This window comes from Cydia pomonella, chromosome 24 (genome assembly GCF_033807575.1).
Source record: "Cydia pomonella isolate Wapato2018A chromosome 24, ilCydPomo1, whole genome shotgun sequence".
Classification (NCBI taxonomy): domain Eukaryota; kingdom Metazoa; phylum Arthropoda; class Insecta; order Lepidoptera; family Tortricidae; genus Cydia; species Cydia pomonella.
This window is the reverse complement of record NC_084726.1, coordinates 4,259,712-4,278,024: the sequence shown is the minus strand read 5'-3', so window position 1 is coordinate 4,278,024 and position 18,313 is coordinate 4,259,712. Positions and strand designations below refer to the sequence as shown.

The 18,313-nt window shown below is 38.1% G+C and overlaps 1 protein-coding gene across 1 annotated transcript in view; it reads left to right on the top strand.

Moving 5' to 3' along the window:
• Positions 1–17,560, top strand: part of LOC133531141 (protein FAM98A-like) — a 38,531-nt gene extending 20,971 nt beyond the window's left edge. Inside the window, exons 6-11 of the mRNA XM_061869267.1 lie at positions 8,991–9,191; positions 10,956–11,042; positions 12,471–12,595; positions 13,408–13,522; positions 15,138–15,267; positions 16,481–17,560. Coding sequence (XP_061725251.1) covers positions 8,991–9,191; positions 10,956–11,042; positions 12,471–12,595; positions 13,408–13,522; positions 15,138–15,267; positions 16,481–16,656 — 834 coding nt within the window. The 3' untranslated portion in view covers positions 16,657–17,560. The remainder of the gene's footprint in view (positions 1–8,990; positions 9,192–10,955; positions 11,043–12,470; positions 12,596–13,407; positions 13,523–15,137; positions 15,268–16,480) is intronic.
• Positions 17,561–18,313: the final 753 nt, after the last annotated feature.

Genomic DNA, 18,313 nt, shown 5'->3' with positions numbered 1-18,313 from the left:
TACACAGGAAGGCCAAACATAAGTGTCCACAATTTACAGTATTAAATTTCTGTAATCGATTGTAATTATACTCTACTCGCATGTTGCGCTGTTGTTTGGTACTAGCGGAATCATTTATATAATCAATAAACTCTCGAGGTGGTCTCAAATCACCAAAGCTATCAAAATATAGACAATAATTACCCTTTTTCGCATAGGCACACCAATGTGTACCTTCACCCTGCTGAGAGTCTAAATTGATAATACCAGTTTCATAATAGTGAGGTTTCTTTGGGAGATTATCTCGCATGAAAACACCCCTAAAGTAGGGGATTTTCTCTCTACGTGCAAATCTCACAATGTCCACATCGGTGAGAGCTTGACCAATCGGAGGTAAATCTAATTTCTTGTTTTTTTTTTTTTCGCCACTTTTGCAGTTGCCGTTACTGTTGCTGCTGCTGCTGCTGCTGCTGCTTCATTAGCCGGTGTAATGTAGAGTCCCATTCCACGTTTATAAGGTGCTAAATATAAACCTCTACCGACAATCTTGCTTTCATTGTTATTATTATTATTTCTATTCCTGACCATTTCATAAATATTTTTAGCAGCAGTGGTAACACCGCCGGCCAAAGTTCCCGTGGCTGCTAAAGCACCCAGTAGCGGTATCAAAGCTGGTAGGAAACCGCCTCTCTTAGGTATTGGAATGACTCGCTGTTTCTGTTGTCCCTTAACAATTTTCCCTTTAACAAAATGTTTCGCAGCTTTTACACCCACTTTTAGTAGTGTATTAGTAGTTGTATCCTTCTTTTTCGCAATGTGTTTTTTTACAGCATCACGACTTGCTTTAATGACTTTTGATATGGGAATCATACCCATACCGTGTTTAACTTTATATTTCATAATCTTATCTACCGCTAACGCGGCAATACGTTCACCAATTGAATTGTTACCACGCCAACGATTTTCAGCAGCTTTGGCCAATCGCAAATCTGCTTGATGACGTCCCTCCAATGTTTTATCACGTGAGTAGGCAATATCGTGTAATTTACAAGCTTCGTCAAGCGGATTCACACCGGGATCGTTGCGAGCCAATCTCTCCTTCAATCTAGTACCGGGACCGCAATAATTGTAACCGGGTATGTGCGCTTCGAATGGTAGATTATTAATTAAATTATTTATAATACCCCCACCGCTACTATGAGATCGCAGTCGTCTAGGTCGTTTGGGATTATGCTTAACACTAACCCCGCCAATGTGTGTTATCATCTCAAGTATCTATACTTGACTGTGTACGTGAGTATAAAGTATGCCTATATATCTATATAATATTTAAACCTTTGAAATTTGATCATGTATGTGTGTATGTGTGAGTATAAAATACATGTCCTAACGATTTGATACATCACAGTGAAATGAAGCTTAAAAAACAAAACACGTCACTGGCTATTAAAGATTGGAGTGTTGTGCTAGATGATAATGTGAAACCAGCAATGACTCATCGCTCCCTTAAACATGGCTCGTTGCTGGCGAATAACATTAGATGTCTCATCTGTGGACCTTCCAACTGTGGCAAGACAAATGTTCTGTTGTCTCTGCTCTTACATCCGAACGGTGTAAAGTTTCATAATGTTTATCTTTATTCGAAATCATTGAATCAACCTAAATACAAGTTTCTGAGTGACGTTTTAGAGCAAGCGGGTGACATACCGTTTCACACGTACAATGATAAGAGTCAAGTCGTCCCACCGGAGGAAGCTGCGGAGGACAGCGTCATTGTATTTGACGATGTGGCTTTGGAAGATCAAGATGCCATTCGTCAGTACTTTGCAATGGGACGTCATCGTTGGTTAGATTGTTTCTACTTATGCCAGACATATAGTAGGATACCTAAACAGTTGGTACGTGATAATGCCAATCTTATATTGCTATTCAAACAGGACGAGTTGAATTTAAAACATGCCTATGACGATCACGTGAACACCGATATGGGTTGGGAAAAGTTTAAGGAAATTTGTCGCGAGTGTTGGCAGAAAAAGTATACTTTTTTAACAATCGACAAGGAGAGAGACATTAATAAGGGTCGATATCGTAAAGGATTTGACGTTTTCATTATTGTATAAAATTTAGTGTCATCTCCGGTTTATTATCAGTTTTATGTTGTCAGCTACTGAAGAACAACGTCGTTTAATTTATATCCTATCAACATATTAGCATCGGCCGTACCAAAAGCAGCAGCAGCAGCAAAAGCAGCATCAGCACATACACTATAAAATAAAATATGTTTGGTAATAAAAAGTTGAAACGGAAACTCGTAGATTCCATTGAGAGTGTAAAGAGAAAAGTAAAAGCGTTGCGAGCAGATAAAACTTTGCTTGACACTTCGCTAGCTCAAACCTTTGAACCAATTACAAAACCGCTCAATGTTTTAATGACTAAAGCTTTAGAATCTAAAGGTAATAATAATAATGATGACAATGCTAAACCAGCAGTAATGAATAACCCCCAGCTCCCTTTGATAAAGACCTCCACACCATTGTCAAAACATTCACGTAAAAGGAAATATCTGATTAAAACCGAAGAACCCAATAGTAAACTGATTAAGTGGAGTAATAATCTTTTTACAAAAACACAACAGTTTGATGATGCTGCTGATGATGATGATGATGATGAAGATGATTCTAATGATGATGCTGATAATGATGATGATGATGATGAAAGAAAAACAGAGGGAGATGAAGAGTTTAGCGATGCTGAAGATATGAAGTCGGCTCTTGAATTTGATGAAGGTGGTGGTAGTGGTAATAGTAGTATTGATGATCTACAAAATAAATATATGAAACATCTTTTAAAAACATCAAAAATACCATTTGGTGTTTATCTCAAGGATAATAAAATGCATATTGGTAATAGTCGGGTTAAAATCATTGATGACGTGTTACATATTAAAGATTCACGATTCAACCTAACTCCTGGACTGTTGGAACTTATCTTTAAAAGAATACCAAACAAGAATATAGTTTTGAGAAAAGATGTAGAGGATTACAATAATATTTTAGACATTACAAACGCTCATCGTAGAGGATTCTCGCCAAACGGCCAATTGAGTGGAGATAGAAGTGTAAAATATCAATGTTACATTAAACAACCACAAGAATCAAAGAAACATAAAGAAGGTGGATGTTTGAACTCTGGTAGAAGAGATGTATTAACAACTAAAACTTTTTATCCTAAAACTGATTATATCTATTGGGATGATCCCAACGAACTGGTGAGCCGTTTACAGCTTTTGATAGCATCACAGAATGCTGGCAACACCTCTCATTCGAACGAGATCAATGCAATCGTTGAGGAACTGACTGAGAGCGGTATAATTTTAAAGTAAGAAAACAGACCCTCTTCTGTTAGCTGTTTTTAAACCTGTTCTGAGCTGTTATCTAATAAAACAGACATGTTTTGTAACTAAGCCTCTCCCCCCTTGCTACCTTGTTATAAATACCGATGAGGCCTCCCCCATCGTTCACTTTCACAATGCCTCTTAACAAGTTTGGACAATACTTGGGTAGCGAGTCTACAATCCGTGACGACTTGAAAGTGGAACGAGATTTAGTAAATTTTGAAAATAGACGGGTGGCAGGAATTCATAAATCTTTTCTTAAAACTGATGCTATTTGTAGGGCTGAATTGGATGAACAAGTAGTATTTTTAAACACAAAGCTAAAGGCAAATATTAAAGATATAAAAGATTTACGGGTAAAGGTTGAACAATTATCAGCTAGAATTACTACACAAACACACGCACCACAACCAGCCCAAACACCATCAGCAACGGCAATAGCTCCAGGAAAGCGATTGAAGAAAAATGAGTAAAGCTCAAGTGGTCAACGAGATACACAGGTATGCGAGAAAAACATTTCCACGTCGTCGATTCATTCAGAGGGGGCTCGATGACACATGGCAGATTGATCTAATTGATATGCAAAAGTACTCCAAGGATAATAACAACTACAAGTATATTCTAGTGTGTATCGATACCTTTTCCAAATACGCTTGGATGCAACCGCTAAAGTCTAAGAGCGCTGAAGATGTTACAAAGGCAATGAGCAGAATTTTGAGTGAAAACGGGAGAAAGCCCAAGAATATTCAATCAGATGATGGAAAAGAGTTTTTCAATGTCAAATTTAAATCGCTCATGAAACATCATCATATCAATCACTACTCTACCTATAGTGTCATGAAAGCTTCCATAGTGGAAAGGCTAATTATAACCTTAAAACATTGTATTTGGAAACAATTTAGCATGAATGGTTCCTACAAATGGATACAGCTGACAAGTGAAGTGGAACAATATTACAATAACAAACTGCATCGTACTATCGGTATGGCACCGGCGAGTGTGAATAAAAACAACTCTAAACAGTTGTTACATAAAGTCTACAATCACATTAAAGTCAAACCACGTGCCAAGTTCAAGGTCGGTCAACATGTGAGAATTAGTAAATATAAATCCACTTTCGCCAAAGGCTACACCGGCAATTGGACTACGGAAATATTTACAATAACTAAAGTGCAAACTACTAATCCAGTGACCTATTTACTTCAAGACGCTAATCACCAACCCATCTCTGGATGTTTTTATGAACAAGAGTTGCAGAAAACTAAACACAATGACATTTATCTAGTGGAAAAAGTTTTAAAGCGTCGTGGAAATAAAGTGTATGTAAAATGGCTTGGCTTAAATGAAAAAAGTTGGATAGAAAAAGATAACATTGTGTAACTATTTTACTCAATAAATATTCATTTACTCCAAATCAATGAGGTTTCACTCAATAAAACATTCCTATATTCAGTAATATGAATTTATTATTAATACGTGTACATTAAAACATTTACATTCGCAGCGAGCTAACAATTTAAAATTAAACAATGACAAGGAATAAATGCATCATCACCTTAATATGTACGAGCATTCTTACATTTAGGTTCACATTCATAATCACCGGAAGCTATTATGTTTGGACCTAGCACACAAAATATTACATTGATTAAATAATTAAAAGATTTAGTATTGAACACCACGCGTGAAAATAGTTCCGCTGTAACGCCACCTAATAACGCAATCCAGTCTTGATAGTTGATTTGAGCATCTCCCACTATCTCTTCTACGTCATCGTTTAAATCGTCCCACATTACAATTAACGGGTAAATATGACAATCGTCATGGTGACCTTCGATATACAATCGTTTTAACAATCTCGCTACTTCCGCTCTAAATGTGTGAAATGGCATGGGGAGGCGCCATCTATTAATCAGAGTATTGTTCTGGAACGCTTTTATCCACTTGCTTTTACATCCTTGATAAAAAGATTTCATTTCATCGCTCGTATCGCTCTCAGAAGCGCTCTCTAGGCAGTTTGTTTTTCCCTTGTCCCCATCGTCTTGTTTTAACAGTGCCTTTGCTGTTGCCATCGGTTGTGGTCCGGGTGACGATTGCGAAGTGGAGCTGCTACAGCCACCGTCACAGCCGCCGCCGCCGCTTGTGGTGGTGGACAACCAGCACTGGCAGCACCAAGTGGTGATGGTATTGTTGTCGGCTGGGGAAAATATAATAAAAATATTGTTATTATTTATATTAAAAGTCAGCAAGTGTTCCTAATTGAGAACATAAGGGATAGGTCGAAAGTGATAGATTATTTAAACTACACAGACAGAACAGAGGTGAAATACTCAAATGTTAATGTGAGTATAATACAACTATACCTACATTTGGTATGTGATGAAGCTTGTGGATCCATGATTTCAACGCAATATTCGTTGTGACACTGTAGTGGGAATATGGTTCAACATGCTCTTTTATAGCAGAAAAATTCAGTGGAGGGGTGGGGTGTAGACGGGCGGGGCGCATGTGGTAAAGAAACGTGTGAAACGGTTCTCATGAACTATATGAAAAGAGGAAAAGATTTGTTTGTTAAGTTATCGTACAGGAAACGAAACTACATTATTTTGTAATAATTAAAATATAAATATATGTACTTACCTCAACTTTCGGTGCAAACTGAATCATCTTTGTCGAGCGAGGTCAAATGTAGTCATTTACATTATTGCTCAACGAGCTATAGGAAATTGGCATCGATACATGCGAATTTCACATAACGCCTAGTCTCACTACGATTGCATATATAGTCGAGAAATTAGGACCAGTTTCACCGTGACGGGGTGGCCTAGGGGTTCATGACGTTAACTGGCTAAAGACGCCCCGGTCAGCTAAAGACGCTGGTTCGAATCCGACCTTCGCCACTGGAGGCCACCTCGTCACTTTTTGTTTGTCGTACACGTACAAAGTGGTGCCATCTATTTTAGCGAAGTTTTCCCTCGGGAGATAAATACCTTAAACATAGAAAGTAGCGCCAACTGGCGAGGATATATGCACAACTACCAAGGGGCGCAGGGCCAGGGGCAGCGGCGGGGAGGGGGCGGGGGAGGGCGGGGAGGCGGCGGGACGGGGGGGGGGGGGGTAGTGGCGCCATCTAACGGATCTTTGCCGAACTACCAAGTGGCGCAGGCCAGGGGCAGCGGCGGGGAGGGGGGCGGGGGGGGGGGGGGAGGGCGGGGAGGCGGCGGCGGGGAAGGTGGGGGAGGGGGGAGGGGGGTTGAGGGGAGAGGGGGGAGGGGGGTTGAGGGGAGAGGGGGGAGGGGGGTTGAGGGGTGGGGGGAGGGGGAGCGGGGGGAGGGGGGTTGAGGGGGGGGGGGTGTGAGGGGGGGTGAGGGGGCTGGAATCGGCATATCCTCCCTACTGTTGGGTATCAAAGTTGCGGCTACAATTTCCTTTGCTCATAACTAGGGAATGCTAACCGGTTAACCGGTTAACCGGTTACCCGGTAATTTGACCAACATTACAGTCGGTAAAATACCGGTAATTTCCAGCCGTAACCGGGAATTTACCGAACGTTGTATAGGCAAATAAAAATGTAACAACCTGTTGAATTAGCCCATCTATGTCTTCGTACTTACAAAAAAAAAACAATTACTACGGTTTACGATTACGAAGAGACACTTAAAATACTTACTTTTCTGCATCTTATGATCTCGTCGGAGTGAAACTAGGAAGCAATGTTTTGTGACAAATGAGTGGTCGCTAATCCCTCGCCCTTTCCCTTCTCGCCACCCCTACCCGACCCGCCTTACTATGTTCAGTGTCCTTTGTTTTAGTCTGTAGTGTCCGACAAGTGTGGAATGCGAAAGAACATTTTCTACCGCTGGTTACTTGTGTTCAAGATATCGTTCACGAATGTCTAAGCAACGTTCTAATTAACAGAATGATCTGATGATGACATGTTCCTGATTCCAACTCCTATCTTAATAGCCCGGTAACGATTTTAGAGCAAACATTTTAAATTGATAGATTTAGTCGTTGGAATTGTACACCTTTTGTTACGTAATATCTAAATAACAAGTATTGGTTTCTATTAGCACGTTTTTTCATCTTGCCTTTTAATAATGAGGTCGCAAGCGTGCATCCCCGGTAATAGGTGACGAGAAGGGATAGTTTTTAAAAATTCATATAAATTATGGTAGTAAATTATACAAAATGATGTATAAGAACAGTTTCAGCAAATGTTGTAGATTGTTTAAGTATCAAAATTACGTTGAAATTAAGTCAATTTTCAGAGAAATTGTCACTTATTTTGAAGTAATTTCTGGAGAAAATTTATTTCGTCTAACTTTCATTTACACTACTTCAAATTTATAGTAACAAAAATGTAGTTTATTAAAGTTGAAGTACAGGATATGTGTAATACAAAATTACCATTTTTAGCAGTCCAAACTTAACGAAATTTACAAATAAGATTGACAAAATCACTGCTTTTCGCGCGTTTACCTAAACGTCGATCAGAAAAAAAATTCATTACTAATTAAGTGAGTCTGTTTTAAAAAAAAAAAATTATAATCAAAGATAACAAGACGTGCTAAAAGAAACCAGTACTTGTTATTTTTAATAGTTAACAAAAGGTGTACAATTTCATGCGCTTAATCTATCAATTTGACATTTTTGCGACTAAAATCGATAACGGCCTCTTAAAGTGCAATTTTAAAGTAACTAGTGTTAAAATGATATGAAACTAATCTTGCTGTTAATTTTTTATTTCTTATATTTACTAGATTTTAATGAATGTTGATTACGGTTTTAGTTACTTTAATAACAATATTATATTGATAGATGTGTAAATGCAAACTTGTATGACATTTAAATGACGACTGTCACTCTTTAGTTATAATTTTTGTTACCCTTTGATGACTGCGATTTTTAAAGAATTAAAAAAGTTTGATGTTACTTATTTAATGTACAAGTTCATTTCGCTTTGAAATGATACATGTTTGATTTTTTATTTAATATGATTAGTAAATATATCTTGTTTAATGTTTATAGTTTATTTTCATTATTTTGTTTTGTCGATGTTTCTATAACGTGCTGTTGATTACTTTTAAAGGTTACTGACGAAAATAAGGACACAATCAATAATAATGCAAAATCAATGTTTTTTATTTCATAAACGTATAACCGGTAATTTACCGGTTAACCGGTTAGTGGGACCTCGCGTCGGTAAATTACCGGTAATGAAAAACGCCCGGTTATTGCATTCCCTACTCATAACCAAGACTCGGAACCGGTTTTAAAAATAGCAGTTATTTCACTTTTACTCCGAACTTTCATAAGAAAGCGATTGTTCTAAGAACTTTATTGTAACCTAAATAAACCGGTTTATTCGGTATATCCGGCAAGCGACGAGACGGCTGGTCGGCCTGGTGGTGTGCCGCATAGACAAAGACAGTGACATTGGAAGAAACCGGTTTTTACTGTTCAAAACCGGTTAATATGAAAACTATGGAAATGTTCTCCTACAAACCGGTTTAAAAATAACGGTAATAATAACGAAACCGAAATTTTACGGTTTGGAAATTTAACCGGTTTCCGAGCCTTGTTCACAATCATTTAATGAAACCTTTTTTTTCAGTGGTCCGAACGTCTCAAAACGAAGAAAGACGTCATCCAATCCGCATACCGGCCGAAACGTGACCAAATGAGAATGAAACCCGACGTCAAACTGTCGGATTTCCTCGCTGCCAGGACCTCGTTGTTGCAAGTGGAGAAAACGTCAAGCGCGAGCGTCAGGAAAAATACACAGAGCGACGTTAACAAAGTTATCATTGGACAGGTATGTTAAAACACATCCACCCATCATTCATCCATCTATCCATCATACCATCCACCATCTATCATCCATCCTTCCATCCATCCGTCTTTAAAGTCATCCATCAATCAATCCAGCTATTTATCCATCCACCTATCCATTATACTATCGCCCATCTATCATCAAAACTTCCATCCATCCGTCTTCAAAGGCATCCATTAATCAATCCAGCTATTTATCCATCCACCTATCCATTATACTATCGCCCATCTATCATCAAAACTTCCAGTCATCCGTCTTTAAAGTCATCCATCAATCAATCCAGCTATTTATCCATCCACCTATCCATTATACTATCCACCATCTATCATCCAACCTTCCATCCATCCATCTTTAAAGTCATCCATCGATCAATCTAGCTATTTATCCATCCACCTATCCATCATACCATCCACCATCTATCATCCAACCTTCCATCCATCCATCTTTAAAGTCATCCATCGATCAATCCAGCTATTTATCCATCTTTTCATCCATTCATCAATCATTTATTTCTTTTCAACACACTTGCTCGAAAAAGATCTTATTTAATGCAGGTGTGCTGAAGGACAAAGGCCTATTTTGTTCCTGGATTGTGAAAAAAAAGCTGTCAACTCCCTAGGGAGTTATAGCTTTTTTTTTTAAATTATGTCACTTATTCATACAAATCAAGTAGCATAAATGAATTTTACTTTTAAAATACTGACGTTTATAATTAAATATTTTTGTTTATGTTTAAAATTATTTAATTTCATTAATTTAACAGCCGTTTAAAATATTTTTACATAATTTTCAATTGTGGCTGAATGCCGAATAGGTCTGTGCCTTCGATGCCTCATCTACCAAGAAATGACAAAATGGCGGACGAATGTTGATATGTCACCGTATTTGATAATTATTTCGCTTAAAATTTAGTTTTTTCTTCGCAAGTGTGATGAAAAACATTGTGTGTAACTCCGGGGGTAAGAATATTGCAAACTCGGGTCTTTAATTCCCTTCAGCCTGCCGCTGTCGGGAATTACCACCCTGGTATCCAAAATTTCACTTACCCCCCTCGTTGCACAATGTACTATAGTCTATCGTGTCCTAACACTAGGCAAAGGCTTTCTCTTCCACACATCTCGGTCTATGGCAATATTAGACCAATCTTTTCAAAAAGGTATGTATGTATGTATAAACTCTTTATTGTACAGAAGACAAAATATAAATATGGCACAGGATTAGCAGTACAAAGGCGAACTTATCCCTTTAAGGGATTTCTTCCAGTTAACCTTTGAGTAGATGAGAGTTGATGAAGAATGGTAGACAAATATAGCACTGAGTACAATAGACTAGAGGAAAGTCAATAAAATTATAAAAGAGGGCAAAAAAAATAAAATAGAAGTAATAGTATAACAAATATTATATTAATACAGAAATAAGTCAAATAAGTTAAATCTGGTCAGATAGCCACAGCTTCTTTAACTCCCCTTAAGCGAAGCTACGGACCGCGATTGCCTTAAGGAGGTAGGCAACTCATTCCAAAGCTGAACCGCTCGTGCCGCAAAAGATTTACCATACGCACGAGGTTTGTGATGAGGTGTTGCTAGTGCAAGATTGGCACTCGATCGAAGGCGATGGCCACTACCGTCTGCCATAAATTTGAATTTTTGTAAGAGATAAAGAGGAGAAGAAGGAATAAAAAGAAGACGTCAAGGCGGTCCTTCGAGGCCTACCTTCACATGTTACATACCCTAATAATTATTCTAGGTCCCCGACCGCGGCGGGCGCCCCCACGAGGCGCAGCCGCCGCCGCCCGAGATGCCGTCGTGGCAGCAGCGCTCCTCCGGCCCGCAGGTAAACGTTCACTGTCTCTAAATAAATAAAAATTAAATAATTTATTTCAGATATACCAACCCATAAGACATTACGAAATGCAATTCAAATATATTTTTTATGATGTATTAAAAAAAACTACTTACTAGTTCTCGTTCAAACCAATTTTTGGTGGAAGTTTGCATTTTCATTCTGTTATTTTAGAAGTTACGGGGGGGCACACACATTTTACCACTTTGGAAGTATCTCTCGCGCAAACTATTCAGTTTAGAAAAAATGATATTAGAAACCTAAATATCATTTTTGAAGACCTATCCCTATATAGATACCCCACAAGTATAGGTTTGATGAAAAAATTTTTTTTGAGTTTCAGTACAAAGTATGGGGAACCCCCAAAATTTATTGTTTTTTTTTTCTATTTTTGTGTAAAAATCTTAATTCGGTTCATAGAATACCTCTACTTACCAAGTTTCAACAGTATTAGCTCTTATAGTTTCGGAGAAAAGTGGCTGTGACATAATCGGACAGACAGACGGACATGACGAATCTATAAGGGTTCCGTTTTTTGCCATTTGGCTACGGAACCCTAAATACAAAATAAATACTTCGTTATATGGCTGTATCTCCTATACCGTGCGTCGTAGCGCAAAGATAATCAAAGGGTTGTCGGCCTTATAACTATCCGGTCTATATGTACTTGGCTGGCAATGCCTTACTTCTCGGCCTCTGTAGTAATGTACTATTACTGTATAGGGACCGTGCGCGTTGGAGGTTCTGCCATCTTGTGGGCTACATCGGAACAATAAACATCACATTTACGCCTCGCGCCAAAAATCTGACGGCTCCTGTGCTGCCTCCTACAGTTCATGCACGTTCCCTATACAGTGTTTTACAACAGTACGAAGTCGCAGAGGAAGTTTTTTACAAGAAGTGTTCTATCAGATTACACTAACATGCATAGTAGATGGCAAAGCCCTAAAACTGTCATAAAATGCACATATAGCTATCGTAACTAGCAGGCTCGGAAACCGGTTAAATTTCCAAACCGTTATCATGTACTTGGCGCAAAACATTTTCATTACAGTTTCGCTGGAAAAACCGTTATTTTAAAACCGGTTTTTATGAGAACAGTTCTTGTCTCTCTGAGAACCGGTTTCTTCCTATGTCGGTGTCTATATTTACGCGGCTCACAACCAGGTCGGCCGGCCGTTTCGTCGCTCGTCGAATATACCGGTTTTTTTAGGTAAATAGTTTTTAGTAAAACATTTTTTAGGAAATAAAGTTCTTAAAACGTTCGCATTCTTATAAAAGTTCGTTGGAAAACCGAAATAAACCAGTTTTTACCGGTATTTTATAAACCGGTTCCGATTCTTGTTTAAAAGAGAATGAGAATGTAACTGGCAACGAATGACAAGAAAAAGTAGTTTTACCTACCCATTTGTTTATCAGGGTGGTGGCGGCCGCGGCGGTGGAGGCGGCATGGGCGGTGGTGGGGGCGGGCGCGGGGGCGGCGGCGGGGGTGGGCGCGGCGGCCGCGTGCAGGGCGGGTACAACCAGGGGCAGGGCGATCAACGGTAACTATTCATTCATAGATTTATATCATGCGTATTTGTATATTATATTTCAAGGTCTATACTCTGTATCTTTTATATAAATACTCTAAAGATACAGAGTATAGTAAGGGCGCAGTCGGATGAGAACAACGCGCGCGCCGCCTCGGCTGAGGCACGTCTACACTGGCAGCTTTGTGCGCGAGGACATTGCCTCGCGCGTATTCGCCCTGTGTGGACCCGCCTAACAATTTGACAAAATGTTTGATACCGAACACATGTATGTGTTTCTTTGTAACCAGGAAATACCCCAGTAAAGCTAATAATAGATAAACTTTTTTGTTTAGACTGGTGGATTGCATATAAAGTTCTCTCTCCCTCCTGGTCGCATAACAAATTTTGTCATATTTTTAATTTATGAAAATTATGATTAAAATTGTAAGTCATAAAAATCTTTTCAAAATTTTTCCTGAACATAACTGGGTTTTTGTCAGAAATGAGTCATGTCATAATTTTTATAGTCATAAATTTAATTCACATAAAATTTAAGGTTAGGTTTGTTAAATAGTTCACTAAATATATAACTGCTATGTAATTCATCAAATATTATGGCTAAAAACGTATGACACAATATATTATGACTTTTCATTTGTATGCGCAATGATGATTATGACACAAAGTTGTTATGCGTATCAAAGATATGACTTAAACTTTTATGCAACCCAATTTTTTCTATACCCATAGTACAACTTTTGTTTATTACATGTTGTTTTAATTTATTTACTCCTATTATTATATCCCTTTTTATGTGGTTTGAGACCTTATATTATTTTCAGACCCCAAACGAGCCCGGCACCCTTCAACCAGAACCAGAGCCGCAACTACCAAACCTACGAGGTCCCTCCCGGCGGTTACAACAACAACCAGAACTACCAGAGTAACCAATACCAGGTACAGTCATAGTCACTCATGATAGAATTTTAAAATAGAGGTGGATTGTCAAAGAAAGCTTTGTCATCATTATCTCAGCCATAAGACGTCCACTGCTGAACATAGGCCTCCCCCTTGGACCTCCGCATGTACCGGTTGGAAGCGACCCACATCCAGCGTCTTCCGGCGACCTTAATAAGGTCGTCTGTCCATCTTGTGGGTGGTCGGCCTACGCTGCGCTTGCTAGTCCGTGGTCTCCACTGGAGCATTTTTCGACCCCACCGGCCATCTTCTGCGTGCAATGTGGCCTGCCCATTGCCACTTCAGCTTGCTAATCCGGTGGGCTATGTCGGTGACTTTAGTTCGTCTACGGATCTCCTCATTTCTGATTCGATCGCGTAGAGAAACTCCGAGCATAGCCCTCTCCATAGCTGGTTGAGCGACTTTGAGGTTCGAGATGAGGCCGATAGTGAAAAGCCACGTTTCGAAAACTTTGTAGTCACAGTAAATTTGCTGCCATCTTCCGACACATGATTAAAACTTTTAGAACGCCATTTGACTTTGATTCTTATAGGTATGTGTTAAATTTGTTAAATATCAAAAAATGGCGCCATCTACTAGAGGTATCTTTGACTTGATGAATGATATTTTTCAGGGACCTACTCAACGCTCGGAAACCGGTTAAATGTTCAAACCGTTATCATGTACTTGGCGCAAAACCTTTTAATTTCGGTTCCGAAAACCGTTAGTTTTAAACCGGTTTTTAGGAAAACATTTCCATAAAGTTCTTGACAGATTAACCGGTTTCGAAAAATAAAAACCGGTTTCTATATATGTCGGTGTCTTTGTTTAGGCGGCGCACCACCAGGCCGGTGCGCCGTCTTTTTAGGTTACAATTATATATATATTATTTATTTATTTATTTTTATTTAATCTTTATTGCACATAAGAAAAGACACTGTACAATAGGCGAACTTAATGCCGTAAGGCATTCTCTACCAGTCAACCATTAGGCAAAGCAGATAAGTTGTAGGCGGTGCAAAAACATGAGGTATATATAGGTGATACAATTGATACATGTACGAACACAATACATTCATAAGAAATACATAAACATAAACATACATATATATAAATAATATTGATACAAATACATATACTTACATATATATATATATATATATATATATATATATATATATATATATATATATATATATATATATATATATATATGAAATCAGATGAACTTACAAAGCAGAAACATTAAGATTTTCCAGTACTGTCAGCAAAGTGCTCACTTAAGGATTGTAATAATATAACGTTTTTTGCGTGATTTCTGCATGAGACAAATTATATCAATTTAGCGCAAACGAATATTTGAAAGTAGATAGATGCGCATATATTTATGTATTCATAGTGTATAATGACTTATAATACGCAATAATAAAACGCAATCGTTTTTTGTATGGAAAGCGAACCACCTTATGAAAACACGCCATTAGATTTATCAGTGTTTACAAATATGTGAACATCTCACTATTGTCAAGAAGTCAGTGCGTAATCATTCTTACAAGACTTGTAAAAGCGCCCTTAAAGTCTACAGAATAAAGCTCATTTTTGCTTTTGATTTCAGGGCAGCCAGGGTTACCAAGGCCACCAAGGCGGCTACGATAGCCAGAGCAGGGGATATGACAACCAGAGAGGTTATGATAACCGAGGCGGTGGTGGTAGTTATCAGAACCAGGGCGGTTACCAGAATCAAGGTATGGTGTATTAACTGCATAACCAAACTTAGAATCAATTTAGAAAGTTTGTATAACTTTGTATTTTTACTTTATACTTTATTTATATGTGGAGTAGCTAATGTATTTTAATTAATATGTTGTAATTTTAATTTCTTTTTTTATGTTATTTGTGCTAGTTATGTAAGTTGACATTATTATTATTACCAATATTAAATAAACACACCTAAAAAAAAAAAATTTGTAAAGAACGTTAAATAAGTTTTTAGCAAAAAAATCATTTTATGGTAGAAGCTTTTATCGTTGACTGTACTATTATTTCCACAGGCAATTAATACTCATCGATACAATTCTTAAAACCCCAAACAATTTAGGTCCCATGACCACCTGCTGTCTCAATCATCAGATCAGCTCCATGTCATCATAATATTGCATTGTCATCCGATTTACATATGTATGCAACATTGTAGCTCAATAGGAAATCGGGAAGTGGGAACAAGCTAACAGGGCACGTTAAATAAAAGCTTGTAAAAAGGACAGGTTACCGGTTCGTTGCAATTTTTATTAAAAGTATTTTTGGGTAATACGTGTTTCACTGTGCGGCGGGAATGTTTTCTTGTATTTATAACTTTGTCTATTGTAAAATAATTACCAAACTATGAATTAAAAATAGAAGGTAAGCTTCAAATGCGCTTAGAAATATTAAAATAGTATTGGTTTTTATAGTTTTAACCTGTTTTTTGGCTAGTGTAAAACATTCCCGCACCGAAAACCCCGGGGTATGCTCTTAAAACAAAAAATGAATTAAAAAAATTGGAATATAGTATATTATTATTGATAAACTTAGTTTGATTAACAAATACAAAAAAGAACTGAATCGACAAAATAATAATTATCACAATTGATCACAACATTTCAAAAATCAGTTTAGAAATGCTACCCACAGGCGGGGAGGACAACTAAACATAAGAAAACATTTTGGCACAAGTTGAAACTGACACGCTTAGCTCGAGCTTCACACTCGCTTAGTCAATCAAAAATATAAAATTCAAAATAAATAATTTCAATTTCAAGTGCAAAAAAAAATACAAAAGTAGTTAATATCTGCATACACGTTCGGGGATCGAACCCGGATCGTCGCTGCTACCACCTTATTTGTGATTTGGTATCTTGACTTGATTTTTATATGTAAGTACTTAAACCATTTTCAGCTTGAGTTTTTGTTTTCATCTAGGTGGCGGTGGCGGTGGCTACAAAACCTACCAAACCCAATCCTACCAGAATCAGGGGTACCAGAGCCAAGGGTACCAAGGGAGGGGGTACCAGAACGAGCACGACGACCGCACCGAGAGGAGGGGCGGAGGGGGAGGGGGAGGGAGGGGAGGGTACGGGGGGAGGGGGCGGCGCTAGAGTTCATTGGAAGGTGTTTGATAGCAACGTGGTAGTTTGGTTTAAAGTCTTAATTTATTCAGTTTCATTAAAAATCACCTGTTGCATGGTGTTCGGCGGTTTTAAACAAGTTAGAAAATTCAGGGACAAATCATGCTGTCCCTTTCTAACGTATGGCACTATCCCTTTCGGCTATTCGGGTTGTCAATATTTAAGTCATTATCTGGTTGTGCACGCGAAGGGTCGTCAAATTGTGCCTACCCTAATAATTGCTCTGAGCAACGCTGAACCGAACGGAGACGAGAATGCCCGAAATGATCAGTCTCGCCCCCCTAATATTGCTCGATTTAATATTAATCGTGCCCCAAAGTTTGTCAGCAGAAATAGATATTTGTTTCGTGGTAATTGAATTGTCAAAGATCAACTTTCCACCGGACCTTTGTCATTGGATTATATATGATGCTGGACAGCGCCATCTATCAAATTCTAGATGTGTCGAATTTGAATACAATCAATCAATTTGAATGTTTGAATTTGAATCATAAGTTTTCAAGTACCTAATTTTAATTATTACTGTTTGCTATCAAATGACTTTATAATAAACTAATTATACTTATTTAACACCTTGATCATTAAATGAATTGTTAATCTCAAAATGTTTAGTGATTATTTGATTATTAAGCTAGACTTATCGAATGCGAAAATAAACATTTTTAGGCATATAAAATACATATACTAAAACAGCAGAGAATGTATGAAATTTGTATGAAAACTGCCCATTCACACTTTGCATTAAATCAGCTATAAATAATTACAATAGAAATATATACACAAGTTATGTATAATCATGTACAACTCAATAGAACATACTTTGTTGTATGTATTGTTATTTTTTTTAATACACTAAATTAAAGACTGTAAAATGTGTTTGTATTTTATTTCAACCTTCTAGAATACACACGGTAGTGTGTCCAGCCAAGTGAAGAAAAAAAAACTTTTTTTTTCGGTCATTTGGGCCCTCTACACACTTCTCTGATACCATCGCCCACACTATTAACTGTCCATCGCTGGACCTTATTACGAAAGAGATAGTGTCCACCTATTAACAGTTAAAAGTGTTGCCGTTTATATAATGTAGGTATAACGTTACATTTCGGCATTTCATCGATCGATTGATTTCGTTGTACCTACAACTTAACCGGCTAATGTCCTAAAATCGCATGCGATAAATTTCAAGGTCTGCAGAGGCGATAAAAGTTACAAAGGTCAATAGTGGTAAGACCATTGAATAAATAATAAGAACGGTTGGAGGGTCTGCCATCTTGTGCCCTGAATCGGAAACATAAACATGTACATTGACACTGACGCTGCTGCCTAAGCAAGTGCTGCCATCTACCGTTCTCGTACGGTTTTATGTGCATAGTAGGTTTTGCCATCTTGTTGGCTACATTCGAAGCATAAACTACACCTCGCGCCAAAAATCTGACGTCTCCTGTGCTCCCCCCTACAGTTTATGCACGCTCCCTATTGGAAGCGTGCAAAGCGGGTGGTGGGGGAAGCCGGAACGATCATAGCGCTTGATGTGGCCAAATATGGCAAATATGCTACGTGTGTTTCTGTCAATTCCCATACTATTCCGTTATTTTGTTCACGTTTTTTGCTTTAAAATCATATTTAC